Raw genomic sequence first — 14,639 nt, forward strand, 5'->3', positions numbered from 1 at the left:
AAATGGTCAAAATTCAAGATGAATTATGATGGAAGACTTTCAAGCAAATGTGTCTCTCTTTACGAAGAACTGCGTCTAACGAGGAGACTTAACGACGCTGTTATGAAAATAGACAATGCTGAATTTCATGTCCATAAAATCATCCTATGCAACTGCAGCCCCTACTTTGGGTGAGTTAACCTAGTATGAGTAAAATTATTATGTACATTTCAGGCTAAAATATGCATTTGGATGAAGGGCTTCCTGCATGCAACACACAATAATGGAACTACAAAACATCTATTTGGACAAGTCATTGGTGTTTGTGTACCTAATATTTTTCTGTGTTCCTGATGTCCAGAGCCCTCTTTCTACGTTGGTCAACCCCAGGCCAGATGGTCTATGTCATATATGGTCTGACACCTCACTTAATGCAGCTCTTCATTGACTTTGCATACACAGGCTCTGTGTCCGTGACAGAGGACAATGTACAGGACTTGTTAGTGGCAGCTGATAAGTTCAATGTGACCGGCATTGTTCAAACCTGCTGCACATTTCTAACAGAACAGCTCTGCTCAGAGAACTGCATCGGCATCTGGCAGTTCACAAAGAACTGTTACACCCCAGAGCTGCAGCTCAAGGCCTACCAATACATCCTTTACCACTTTGAGGAAGTTGCAACCGCTGATGAGTTGCGGCAACTCTCTATGCAGGACTTCTGTGACATCCTTGACAGAGATGACTTGATAGTGAAAAAGGAAAACATCGTTTATGAGGCCATCCTACACTGGATTGCACATGCACCTTGGGAGCGAGGCAGAAACCTGGCAGCCCTCTTAGCAAAAGTAAGTCAAACACATTGGTCTTACTTGTGAAGTGAATATCAGTAATTCAAAGCAACTTTCAGAATTATTCACAATACAACAATTATCAGAAGGAGAACCTGTTTGGACGACCATAATCTGTATTCCTGCCACTGTGTAGGTGCGTCTAGCTCTGACGAGTCAGGAGTACATCACCATCAACGTGTTGTCCAATCAGCAGGTGCAGAACAGTCGGGAATGCTTAGACATGGTTGCTTTTGCAGCACGAGTGATGCGACACATGACAACACACTCAGTGTCCGGATATTGCAACCTTGTTGCCCGTCCTCGCCTACCTTCTGCTATCCTGCTGGCGATTGGTGGCTGGAGTGGCCCAAGTGCAACAGACTGCACTGAGGCCTATGATGTGCATGCCAACTGTTGGGACTACCTTTTTGACAAAATGGATCAACCCCGTGCTTACTGCGGTGCTGCCTTTCTTAATGACTCCATCTACTGTCTGGGTGGCTTTGATGGTGCAGAACATTACAACACTGTAAGCCGCTTTGACCTGAACACACGCACCTGGCAGGAAGTGGCGCCCATGCACTATCGTCGCTGCTATGTGAGCGTAACTGTGCTAAACGGATGCATCTACGCAATAGGTGGTTTTGATGGACATGTAAGACTAAAGACTGCAGAATACTACAGACCTGAGACCAACCAGTGGACTTTTATTGCCAGTATGCACGAACAAAGAAGTGATGCCAGCTGCACAGCCCTCAACGACAAGGTGGGTTGAGCTAAAGATTAAGATTGTTTTGCAAGCGCACTATTGTTTTGCCAATCATTCCCCTCTTGGTTCCAGATTTATGTGTGTGGTGGTTTTAATGGAAATGAACCCTTGCAAACAGCAGAGTATTACAGCCCAGAGACCAACGAGTGGACAATGATTGCCCCAATGAGCAGCCGCCGCAGTGGCGTTGGAGTCATTGGATTTGCTGACCATATTTACGCAGTAAGTAACATTACACGTAACATAATTTGTCGGTATGTGCAGCAGTGGTTTTACAATTGTTTGACCAAAACCTGTAGGATTAGCGACAAATCTCAACAGGATTGAGATGTGATGATGATGCTTGTCACTCCCTGAATGAATAATCAGTCAAGTGCCAATGCCATACTGCTCCAAAATGAAGCAATACTTTTCCTTTGATTTGTAATATGAATCCCAGATTTTAGCACCCCCAAAGCTTCACTCAATCCAGGGAGTTATGACTCACAGCTCAGTTCTACATGGCCACTTTATATGTTTGTGGGTTTAAGGATTGTTGCAAGTACCTCACAAGCACACCTTTTAAAACCACACCCAGGACCATCACAACAGATGTCTTCTCCTGAGAAATCATCTGAGTTCAGCCAAGCAAAATGATGAAACAGTTTGCACGAAGGCGGAATTTCTGCACCAACAATTATACATTTCTAAGGACTCACAGCGGCCAGTCTGCTAACATTTCCAAAGCTTTTGACGTGATGGGTCAGATGGGTGGGATGTTCTCATTGCATACAAATACCAGTTTGTACTGGATTGGCAGGAAGTGGGTTAAGTTCGCTAATGGCACTGCTCTAGGGCTGAGCGATATTGACTAAAACTCATATCCCGATATATTTAGGTTGAAGTTCGATATCCGCTATATATCTCAATATTTTTTCCACAAAATGAGTTTAGACAAAGTCAAAGCCAAATACTGTATGTGTGCAAAGTTGTTTTTTAAAATAATAAAATAAAAAATAGTCCTTTTCTCTTTTTAAAATAAATATAGAAAAAGTGAAATATAATCTTCAATCTTAATTAGGCTGCACTCAGGGTAGCCCCTCTGCAGACGGGTTAGCGCCGTTAGCTCTTCCATCTTATTGGGGAGAAATTTCACATTCTCCATGATGACAGACGGTAAACATGGTTTATACTGTCTTTTCCGCTGTCTCCTCCTCCTCCTCAAGCCGCTTGTTTCTGCCATCTTGTCCTTTCAGTCGCCTGTGCAAATCACACCTGTATAGCATGCAGGTACACGTTACCACAGCTTAGGTGAGCGACACTCTCACCAGAGACATAAATATTGTGACTCTCCAGCAGACATTTAGAAATGAAGGAGCCTTGATTAAATGTGAAACATATTCAACAACCAAGTTGTCCAGCTTTTTCTGTTCAGCTTTTCTGGAATGTACAGATGTTAGCGTGTATATACAGTATATATATACCCAAATTCGATATGTATATATACATGTGCAAACGTTATTCTTAAGACTGCTTTTGCTCTTGAAGGTCGGAGGTTTCGATGGTGAAATACGTCTGAGTAGTGCTGAGGCCTACAACCCACAGTTGAACAACTGGATCATTTTGCCCCACATGCAATGCCCAAGAAGCAACTTTGGCATCGAAGTCGTTGAAGATTGCCTCATTGTAGCTGGGGGGTACAATGGTGTCTCCACGACCAGCCACGTTGAGTACTACGACCTAACAACTGGTTTGTGGTCTCCAGCCAGTGACATGAGGATCTCTCGTAGTGGCTTGACTTGCTGTGTGATGACTGGTCTCTGCAACATGACTAAATGCGCTGTTGTTCGAAACAATCTACCGTTGCTCTTCTTGGAAGACGACGTGACAGAAATGGACGATGACATCTGAATGCCTGAGAACTCTCTGGAATAAACCGAAAAGACAGCTGACAAGAGGGAAACCTGAATAAAAGAGCAATTACAAAACATGCTGCTTAATCTATTTTATTATATTATTTTCTCTTAAAAATGAACAATGTTGATATAGTTATGATACAGATTTCTCATCCAGGGGACAATAAAGTACTGAATGCTTCAGCACTTCCCTTACATTTTTCCTAACCTATGAAAAACAATATTGTGAGATTTATTCCGAAGGGTATCAAGAGTTTGCGACAAAATGCAGGCTCGAAAAAAGAGTGCAAAGGATAAAGACAATTTATAGATGAATATTGAAATCAAAACCAGGGTATAAAAAATAGAATCCCTATCCCATGCTGTCTATCTGGAATAAACCCTCCTTCACGGCACCTCATCTTACTCCTGCTTCGAGGTACCTTCAGTTGGGTTTTGGGGTTTTAAAAAGTCTTCTTTCCAACACCAGTCACCGCGCTCAGTCAAGGTCAGAAGTTCTTCTGTTGCTCGGCAAATCTTGACCACTCCCTATAGACCAGTTTCCCAATCACAAGACGGAGATTCATTTTCCAAGGAATTCCTCACACACTTCAACAGTAGTTGAGACTGCATATTTGCACTTTCCACAGTGGTGGCCCTAAAATTATTAATTAAAACTCCAGGTCTGGGTACAGCAAATATTTTTCAATAGGCACTGAAGACCCTGCTAACAAGCAAAATTTTGAATTGACCCACCGAAACCATTTGACTTGGGATAGGATCTATCTACGATACTGTCTAAAATATCAAAATTACTGCAGAGCTTCATATTCGACTACTTGCTTTCATCCACGACACAACAAATATCAAATTGTGGCAGATAATTTATTAATTTAACATTTTCGGTGTTTAGAGTAATTAGAAATGTGATATTCTGGGGTTTAGGAGAATAAACACCCAACTCAGTGATGTTTCCTTTCAGTTTAAAGCAACGACGCTTTGATGATGCTGATGATGGAGCCTCTGATGGCAAGATGGCTTTTGACACAGAATGGCGCCATGATGTAATCGCAGGAGACCCCCACCTTCCCCAACTCATGTGAATTCTGCTGACACTTCGGCAGAAGCCGAAAGTGTTAAGAAATGGCAACAAATTCAAGATGAGTCACAATGGTCCGTTTTCATACAAGTCTGGCTCTATGTACAATGAACTACGCGTAACAAGAGAACTCAGCGATGCGGTCATTATAGTTGAAAAAGTTGAATTTCACATCCATAAGATCATCCTTTACAACTGCAGCCCATACTTTGGGTGAGTAACTGTCAGGTAAAGTTACATCTCAAATGTTATGTATGGAAGAAATGTTGAACTCATGTTCAGTGTTCCTGTGTCCTTGATGTTCAGAGCCCTCTTTCTGCGTTGGTCCACCCCACAACAGACGGTCTACGTTATACATGGCCTTACTCCTCGCTTAATGCAGCTCTTTATTGATTTTGCATACACCGGCACTGTGTCAGTAACAGAGGACAATGTACAGGACTTGTTGATAGCAGCTGATAAGTTCAATGTGACAGGCATTGTTCAAACCTGCTGCACATTCCTAACAGGACAGCTCTGCCCAGAGAACTGCATCGGCATCTGGCAGTTCACGAAGAACTGTTACACCCCAGAGCTGCAGCTCAAGGCCTTTGACTATATGCTCTATTGCTTTGAGGAAGTTGCAAACGCTGAAGAGTTGCGGCAACTCTCTATCCAGGACTTCTGTGACATCCTTGACAGAGATGACTTGATAGTGAAAAAGGAAAACACTGTTTATGAGGCCATCCTGCACTGGATTGCACACGCACCAGAAGAGCGTAGCGGAAACATTGAGGTTCTTCTGGAGAAAGTAAGCTGACTTTCTAAAAAGCTTATTTGTGCAGCATTTATAACCAACAAGGCATGCTAGGAAGACCACATGCACACTTTCACAACAGGAAGTTACCCAACATGTCTCGTGGGATATAAATTTGTATAAAATAATATTGTTCGTATGTGTATTAGTGTGTAAGCTCTTATTTTGTTACCTGCATAGTCCGTAGAGTACAGTTAGTGTGTTCCACATGTGTTATTTTTGGTTGCACTGAGAGTGACGGAGGTGATAATCTACTGGATTGTGTTAGTATGTCAAAATAGACATTTTTATGTGCATCTCAATTACTCACAATCCCTGCCATCCCATCCCATCCTTGAATGCAAATAGCGGGATCTACTACACATTGTTAACACCATGTGACTCTTCCTGCCACTGTCTAGGTACGTCTATCTCTGACCAGTCACGAGTTCATCACCATCAATGTGTTAACCAATCACCTGGTGCAGAACAGCAGCAAATGCCTGGACATGGTCACATTTGCTACACGCGTGATAAGTCACATGACAACAAACTGTGTGTCCGGATACTGCAACATGGTCGCCCGTCCTCGCCTTCCCTCCACCATCCTGATGGCGATTGGTGGCAGGAATGGACGAAATCCAGCACACCGCATTGAAGCGTATGATGTGCATGCCAATTGTTGGGGCTACCTGGTAGACAGTATGGATCAACCCCGTTCTTACTGCGGTGCTGCCTTTCTCAATGACTCCATCTACTGTCTGGGTGGCTTTGATGGTGCAGAACATTACAACACTGTCAGCCGCTTTGACCTGAACAGCCGCGCCTGGCAGGAAGTGGCGCCCATGCACTATCGCCGCTGCTACTTGAGCGTAACTGTGCTAAATGGGTGCATCTTTGCAATTGGAGGCCATGATGGGCGAGTAAGACTAAAGACTGCAGAATGCTACACACCTGAGACCAACCAGTGGACTCTCATTGCCAGTATGCACGAACTGAGAAGTGACGCCAGCTGCACCGCCCTCAACAACAAGGTGGGTGGAGCTACAGAATGTGTTTTTATTTTGCTAACCTACTTTAATCTGCCAGTAATGCTTTTTTGTTCCAGATTTACATTTGTGGTGGTTTTAATGGAAATGAGTTCTTGCAAACAGCAGAGTATTACAGTCCAGAGACCAACGAGTGGACAATGATAACCCCAATGAGCAGCCGTCGAAGTGGCATTGGAGTCATTGGCTTTGCTGACCATGTTTATGCTGTAAGTATCATAACACTTTATCTCTAAAACAGCAGTGGATTTAAGATTGGTCAACTAAATACACTCCTGATTAAAATTTGAAGACCAGTTGAAAAATTGCAAGAATTTACATTCTGCACTGTTGGATCTTAAGGAGGTTCTAAGTATTGCTTCAAAATGCAAAAAGAAGAAATGGGAGTGAGACAAAAAAATGTGAGTAAGCAATTTATTCCAAACAACCATAAAAGTGAAATAGGCTGTTCATCAGCTGATCAAAAGACTGCAGCCTTTAAAAGCCAAAATCTTGGTAAAAATATGCATTCAATGTCATTTTCTGACAGGTATTTACACTGTCATGATCTGTTAATGGCAAAGGCAAAAAAAGCTTTATCTCTTTCAAAGCAGGCGGATTATTGAGCTGAATCTTACTTAAGTGACTCCATCCACTAGCCTTTCCTCAACACCTAAAAACCGACCAGAACTAGAGCTCATGGGACGAAGTTGGGGGGAAGTGCACTACACTGCTGATGTGGATGACATACAACTTCATGTCTAAAAATAGGAACTATCCTTTTGGGATCTAAAAGTGCAAAATGGAAATTCTAGCAATTTTACAACTGGTCTTAAAATTTTGATCAGGAGTCTATTGGATAAGCAACAACAATTTTCTTTGAATCTTCAAGTACAATTTAAAAATAATTAATGCGGCCCTTACAAACACTGCTTTTATAAAAGGTTTGCACTTGAACTTCGTCATATTTAATGTGCTTGATGGACACCTCGTCTTTACTGCAGTGTTTGTCCATGCAAAATGTCATTGTGGTACAAAATGACATCTGCAATTAAATTTGTTTTACTACCTAATACGGTCCCAATGCTTTAACTTACCAAAACACCCATAGGACTATTTGATCAAGGTATTCATCTAAAATGTAGTGTCTTCCACCAAATAAATACCATACAGCATGTAGTACGTTTTGTTATAAATGGTACCAAGACAACCTGATGGTGTTAAGAATCTAGTTCCAATTTCTCAGTTCTGCATTTGCTCCTAAAGGTTGGAGGTTATGATGGTGACATTCGTTTAGCCAGCGCTGAGGCTTATAACCCCCAGACTAACAACTGGATCATATTACCCCCCATGGAGTGCCCACGAAGCAACTTTGGCATCGAAGTAGTTGAGGATCGCCTCATTGTTGCTGGAGGTTACAATGGTGTCTCCCCAACCAAGCTTGTTGAGTATTACGACCTAACAACTGGTCTGTGGTCTCCAGCCAGTGACATGGGGATCTCCAGAAGTGGTTTGACTTGCTGTGTGATGTCTGGACTTCGCAACATAACCCAGTATGCTATGCTTCGAAATGATCTACCATTGCTACTCTTGGAAGACGGTATGCAGGATATGGAGGATTGATCCAACCATACCGAAAGCTCTGAAATAAACATCTGCATTACCAAGAGGAAAAATGCAAAATAAGAAGAGCAAAGAATGAAAAACATCAACAAAACCTCTGCTTTTCTATATATTTTCTTTAATGGCTTTCTCTTACATATACACAATAAAAAAAGTAATACAGTATCCCATCCAGGGATCAGTAAAGTCTTTTCTGATTCTGCAGTGCTTTTCTTCACTCTGATTTTACTGTGACTGAGATTGAAGCTATACATGACAAACACCCATCCAATTTCTATACCTCTTGTCGTCACTAGGGTCGTGGGTATGCTGGAGCCTATCCCAGATGTCTTTGGGTAAGAGGTAGGGTACGCCCTGGACAGGTCATGACAAATGTGTAGGATAACATTTGAAAAAGGGTAATAAAGCCAGAATTCAGATCAGCTCAGGGTGTACCCTGCCTCTCACCCAAAGTAGGAGACCAAGCTGGTTGGATGAATACACAGTCGTCCCTCGCAATATCACGGTTCGATTGTCGCTTCCTCGCTATATGGCAGTTTTTCAGAAATTAATAAATGGTCTCTGTTTCATGGTAGACTGTGGACTATTATTAGTCCAAGTATGTTGAAATATAAGTATGCATATGTTGTGTTCTGGTCACTAGGCGGCAGTTATGACAAAACCTTAATGTGACAATATATTACTTTATTATTATTAACTTACATTAACACTTCATGAAGTTATGAAGTCAGCCATGGCATGTCCGACATGATAGAGTGGAAAAAAGTTCTCCCCCCATTCTGTGTGGAAGTGGTAAGTTTTTGGCTTCTAAAGTTTAGAACAAATACATTCGAGCTACAGTAGTTACCTCGCTAGCTTGCTGGTGTAAAGGTGCCTATAGGGCTGTTGTTTTATGTCTATCGGGCTCTAATAATGTTAAATAAAAACATATTTAGAGAATCAAAGGATGGATCTAGCTACAAAACTATTGCATTTATTAACAGTGAATCCGACATTGCGGAAATTCATTTATCGCGGCCTGTTCTGGAAACAATTAACCGCTATAAACAAGGGATAGCAAGAGGCCTGTAGTGGCATGTTTATGTTCTACAAATATTGACAACATCTGATATTAAATCCAAAATTTATGTTTATCTAGAATCAACAATCTACTGTTCATTGACTCATTCAGTTGTCCCTTCACTCCATGGAGGTTGGCTTTAGAAACTGCTCCTCATACTACCAGTCAACATCTTCAATTCTTCCATCATCTTCCACAAGTTCTCCTGTTGCAATACAAACGCAGCCGAGCTCTGCTTCTGCTTTCTTTTATCATAAATGTGTTAAAGAGACAATGTATTTCTTTGCAGGTAGAAATCACGTCATGATGGGATGGATGTACTGTCTGGAGATTTCAGAGAATGTTCAAAGTAATCCAGGAAGTATTAGGTACACAACACAACACTTGTCTGCCTTAGGTTTGATTCTCCATATAAAATACCAGCGATCTCTGTGGCTTGGCTGAGGAAGCTGATCGAGTTCTTCTGCCTACGAGACGGCTCGTGGTGCACAGTGTGGTGATGGGCCAACCGCTGAAGGCGGCGAAGGAGACGACCCGGGTGGAGTGGCTACTCGACAGCAGCGCGAGGCAGGCCTGTGCTTCTCGTCAGCGGTTCAGCAACAACACTCGTCGGGTTCCCCTCTCCATGTTTGAGCCAGCTCCAGGAAGTGCCAACGCTGACGTTCGGTGGCAGCTGTGGACGCTGCACATGGTGCCAAAGGCAGATGGGTCATGGCGGCCTTGTGGCAATTTCTGCCACCTAAAACAACGTCACTGTGCACGACCGCTACCCCATTTCGCACATCCAGAATTTTTCCGCCCGCCTGGCTGGTGCGACACATTTTTCTAAGGTGGACCTGGTCTGTGGTTACCACCAGGTTCCTGTGCACACAGAGGATGTGCCTATAATTGCAGTAATTAATTAATTTTGAGTTCTCGCGCATGCCTTTTGGACTGGAGGGGGCAGCCCAGACTTTTCAGAGACTGATGGAATTGGTGTTGTGTCACCTCACTTTCGTATTTGTCTATCTCGGCGACATATTAGTGGCCAGCCCTTCATCTGAGGAGCATCTGTCACACCTCATGCAGGTTTTCCAGCAGACACACACATACTAATCGTGAACCCGGCCAAATGTCAGTTTGGGCTACCGGTGATTGATATTTTTTTAGGTCACCACATTTCATTTCAAGGCACGATCTCTTTGCCTTCAAAGTGCAGGCTGTGGCTGATTTTGGTTTGGCGGTGGTAAATTTTTAGAACCGGTCTTCCTCGCGCGACTCACCTCCTGCAACCTCTTTATGCGGTCTTGCAACAGAAAAAGGCTAACGATCGTCTTGACTGGACCCCTGTGTGTGTCCAGGCCTTTCAGCAGGTTAAGTCTAACTTTGCGAACGCTGCGCTCCTCGCCCACCTCAGTGCTTTGACTTCTGACGCGTTCGATGTTGTCGTGGGTGCAATAGTCGAATAGCGAGTGGTGGTGTGTAGCAGCCACTTTTTTTTCAGCCGTATGCTGCGTGATAATGAGCGGAAGTTGAGTGTTTTTGACTGGGAGTTATTGTTGCTATATTTTGCAACCCGCAATTCCTGTTTCCTGCTGTAGGGCCGTCGTTTCACAGCTTATGTGGATCACAAGCTGTTAACTTTTGCGATGTCGAAGGTTACATAGCCTTGGTCAGCTTGGCGGTCATCTCCGAGTTTATGACTGACATTCAGCACGTGGCTGGGAAGGCCAACCCAGTCGCTGACAATCTGTCTCGGGCACTTATGTCTCCTGTGCATTTCATAATAGATTTTTTTGGTATTGCCGCAGACTAGCCTGATGACCCGGACATCCTCTCACTTAGGCCTGCAGGTACGGCCCTCAAGTTGGAGGACGTGGTAATGCAGGATGGCGGTCCCACTCTCTTCTGCAACGTGTCCACAGTTTGTCCCCAGCCTTTGATTCAGATTTTTGACTCGATTAACTCCCTCTCCCACCCAAGCGTTCATTCAAGCTGGTCGGGGATGTCGAGGAGTGGGAGCCACTTGTGTAACATGTCAGCGCGCCAAGGTCCAGCAGCACACGAAGACCCCACTCTAACCGTTTTCAGTACCTGATAGGTGGTTTGACCATGTGAACATGGACCTAGTTGGTCCTCTCCCTCTGTCGCAGGGTTTTACACACATGCTTACAATGGTGGATTGGACCACCAGATGGCCGGAGGCGGTTCCCCTGGCATCCTCCATCTCTGCAGATGTGGTTCATACATTCGTGTCGGCCTGGGTTGCATGTTTTGGCACGCCACCAGATATCATCTTTGACAGGGGCCCTCAGTTTCTGTCGCCGCTCTGGTCTGGGCTGGCCACGTTGATAGGTGTGCAGGTGTCTTAGTTTTACACAATAAACAGTGAATGACATAAATTACATCGATACATGACCCCCATCAGCACCACCCCGGTCCGCGGAGATTTGTGGGAACACGAGCCGGGCCGTGGGTCCAAAAAGGTTGTGGACCACTGATTCAAGTAGGAAAAAAATCAAGAACAGAAAAAGCTGCACAAATGTGGCAGAGAAACAAATTAACAAAGGTCGCTGCTGAGAACCAAGCAGGGTACAACACGTAACAAAACTACACTCACCACTACCGGAGAAAAGCCAGGTAGGAATAACTGAGGTAGGAAAAGTATACTCAAGGGACCAGAAAGAAGCTAGATGCATGAGCTTGTTGCTAGTAGGCGCAAATGACTGGCAAAGAGCGGGTAACAATCTGGCACTGTTTGTGTGACTGACTGCTGCTTAAGAAGATCCAAGGTAATTGGCTGCAGGTGTGTCCAATTAGGCCCTCCTGGCAGGCTCAGAGATGTGTTGCAACAAATAACAAGCAGAGGGTAGCAGAGCAGCACACAGGACATGACATATATACATAGTATTTTTTTATTCATCCAAAGGAGGCATGCTTTAAATAAACACAAATTATCAGGCATCCTTGTGTAAATTTTGAGTATCTTGATTATCTCATAATCAAGCTGGGCTGACTGTTCTGGTTTTCGGTAAGTAAAATATGGTCACCGTAGCATAGACTGAACTCAGTGATGTTTTCTTTAAAATTAAAGAACTGGTGCTTTGATGATGCTGATGATGTAGCTGCTGATGACAACGATGTTTATTTGACACAGAATGCCGCCACGATGTTGGAATCCTGCTTCATGTGACTTTCGCTGACACTTCAACAGGAGCCAAAAATATTGAGAAATGGCAAAAATTCAAGATGAGTTACAATGGTAAAGTTTCATACAAGTCTGGCTCTGTGTATAATGAACTACGCCGAACAAGAGAACTTAGCGATGCAATCCTTATAGTGGACAAAGTTGAGTTTCAAATCCATAAAATCATCCTTTGCAACTGCAGCCCATACTTTGGGTGAGTAGATCTATTAGCACAAAATGAATACTATTTATAACACTTGTTGAATATGTTTGGTGTCTCTGTTTAGAGAACTTTTTCTGCGATGGTCAACCCCAGACCAGAAGGTCTATGTCATACATGGTCCAACACCTCCCTTAATGCAGCTCCTCATTGACTTTGCATACACAGGCTCTGTGTCAGTGACAAAAGACAATGTTAAGGATCTGTTAGTAGCAGCTGATAAGTTCAATGTGACAGGCATTGTTCAAACCTGCTGTACATTTCTAACAGAACAGCTCTGCCCAGAGAACTGCATTGGCATCTGGCAGTTCACAAAGAACTGTTACACCCCAGAGCTGCAGCTCAAGGCCTACCAATACATCCTTTACCACTTTGAGGAAGTTGCAACCGCTGATGAGTTGCGGCAACTGTCTACGCAGGACTTCTGTGACATCATTGACAGAGATGACCTGATAGTGAAAAAGGAAAACATTGTTTATGAGGCCATCCTCCACTGGATTGCACACGCACCAGGAGAGCGTAGCGAAAACATTGCAGTGCTCCTGGCAAAGGTAAGCCAAAAACCACTTTAGTTTTACATTAGAACAGGGTGTGTTTCATGAAAGACATTCTGTGCCACCTTGACTGTCTCTCCCTGTTACTGTGTAGGTGCGTTTAGCGCTGATGAGTCAGGAATTCATCACCATCAATGTGTTGACCAATCAGCTGGTGCAGAACAGCAGCAAATGTCTCGACATGGTTGCTTTTGCTACACGAGTGAGGCGACACATGACATCAAACTCTCTATCTGGATATTGCAACCTTGTCGCCCGTCCTCGCCTACCTTCTGCCATCCTGTTGGCGATTGGAGGCTGGAGTGATGCAAATCCAACACACCACATTGAGGCATATGATGTGCAAGCCAACTGTTGGGACTATCTTGTAGAGAGTATGCAACAACCCCGCGCTTACTGCGGTGCTGCCTTTCTCAATGACTCCATCTACTGTGTGGGTGGCTTTGGTGGCGCTGTACATTACAATACTGTCAGCTGCTTTGACCTGACCACACGCACGTGGAAGGAAGTGGCGCCCATGCACTACCATCGCTGTTATGTGAGCGTGACTGTGCTAAATGGATGCATCTACGCATTAGGAGGCTATGATGGACGTGCAAGACTAAGAGCTGCTGAATACTACAGACCTGAGACCAACCAATGGACTCTTATTGCTAACATGCATGAAAAGAGGAGTAATGCCAGTTGCACAACCCTCAACAACAAGGTGGACTGAGCTGAGAAATGTTTGTTTTGCTGATGTGCTTTAATTCACAAGTCATCCTTCTTTTTGGTTCCAGGTTTACATTTGTGGTGGTTTTAATGGAAATGAGTTCTTGCAAACAGCAGAGTATTACAGCCCAGAAACCAATGAGTGGACAATGATGACCCCAATGAGCAGCCGTCGTAGTGGAATTGGAGTCATTGGGTTTGCTGACCATATTTATGCAGTAAGTAGCATAACATAGTATCTCTGGGTTTGCTGGTTCCACCTCATTTTAAACTTTATGCTTTTCCTTGTGAAGGTTGGCGGTTATGATGGTGATGTGCGTCTGGCCAGTGCCGAGGCTTACAACCCCCGAACCAACAACTGGATCATCTTGCCCCCCATGCAATGCCCCAGAAGCAACTTTGGCATTGAAGTAGTTGAGGATCGCCTCTTTGTTGCTGGAGGTTACAATGGCGTCTCCACAATCAACCACGTTGAGTACTACGACCTATCGACTGGTCTGTGGTCTCCGGCCAGTGACATGGGGATCTCCCGTAACGCTTTGACTTGCTGTGTAATCACTGGATTTCGCAATGTGAGCCAGTATGCTATGCTTCGGAACAATTTACCAGTGCTGTTGTTGGAAGACGATCTGACAAAGGAGGACTCTATCTAGACCGTGGGGTGATGCCAACCTCAATAGAAACTTTGAAAACCTTTTCAAAAACTGACAAATTGGATTCACGACTATAAAGGAAAATAGAAAACAAAAAGAAAATAAATTATCTGTACAGTTGTGCAGATTCATATATTTTGGTATGCTTAGATTTTTCTCGTACAGTCGTCCGTCGTTTATAGTAGTTAAGTGGATTCAGACCCGATTGCGATAAATGAATTTCCGATATTTATAACACTCCTATTCTTTATTTACAACACATTACTGAACTCTTATGCAGGGACTCCAGACGGCCGCT

General features: G+C 43.7%; 3 protein-coding genes across 6 annotated transcripts; all 3 read left to right on the plus strand.

Annotated features, from left to right (window-relative positions):
• The first annotated feature begins 9 nt into the window (after positions 1-9).
• Positions 10-4,914, plus strand: LOC129173494 (kelch-like protein 10). Of its 3 annotated transcripts, none has more exons than XM_054764501.1 (5): positions 10-170; positions 341-824; positions 964-1,575; positions 1,651-1,800; positions 4,435-4,914. In XM_054764501.1, the coding sequence occupies exons 1-5, from the start codon at positions 19-21 to the stop codon at positions 4,453-4,455; spliced, it is 1,419 nt and encodes a 472-aa protein (XP_054620476.1). In that variant the 5' UTR covers positions 10-18; the 3' UTR covers positions 4,456-4,914. The 3 variants fall into 3 exon arrangements, with proteins under 3 accessions (XP_054620476.1, XP_054620458.1, XP_054620466.1); XM_054764483.1 differs by lacking the exon at positions 4,435-4,914 and adding an exon at positions 3,106-3,544; XM_054764491.1 differs by lacking the exon at positions 4,435-4,914 and adding an exon at positions 2,814-2,883.
• On the plus strand, positions 4,802-10,418 carry LOC129173508 (kelch-like protein 10). 2 transcript variants are annotated; one of them, XM_054764522.1, is made up of 4 exons: positions 4,802-5,341; positions 5,749-6,360; positions 6,435-6,584; positions 9,327-10,418. In XM_054764522.1, exons 1-4 carry the CDS (start codon positions 4,802-4,804, stop codon positions 9,342-9,344), a joined length of 1,320 nt encoding a protein of 439 aa, XP_054620497.1. In that variant the 3' UTR covers positions 9,345-10,418. The 2 variants fall into 2 exon arrangements, with proteins under 2 accessions (XP_054620497.1, XP_054620489.1); XM_054764514.1 differs by lacking the exon at positions 9,327-10,418 and adding an exon at positions 7,621-8,001.
• Positions 10,419-10,424: 6 nt separating this feature from the next.
• LOC129173569 (kelch-like protein 10) lies at positions 10,425-14,412 on the plus strand. The gene is made up of 5 exons (XM_054764607.1): positions 10,425-12,417; positions 12,491-12,974; positions 13,072-13,683; positions 13,757-13,906; positions 13,982-14,412. Exons 1-5 carry the CDS (start codon positions 12,266-12,268, stop codon positions 14,339-14,341), a joined length of 1,758 nt encoding a protein of 585 aa, XP_054620582.1. The 5' UTR covers positions 10,425-12,265; the 3' UTR covers positions 14,342-14,412.
• The last annotated feature ends 227 nt before the right edge of the window (positions 14,413-14,639 follow it).

This window comes from Dunckerocampus dactyliophorus, chromosome 2 (genome assembly GCF_027744805.1).
Source record: "Dunckerocampus dactyliophorus isolate RoL2022-P2 chromosome 2, RoL_Ddac_1.1, whole genome shotgun sequence".
NCBI lineage: Eukaryota > Metazoa > Chordata > Actinopteri > Syngnathiformes > Syngnathidae > Dunckerocampus > Dunckerocampus dactyliophorus.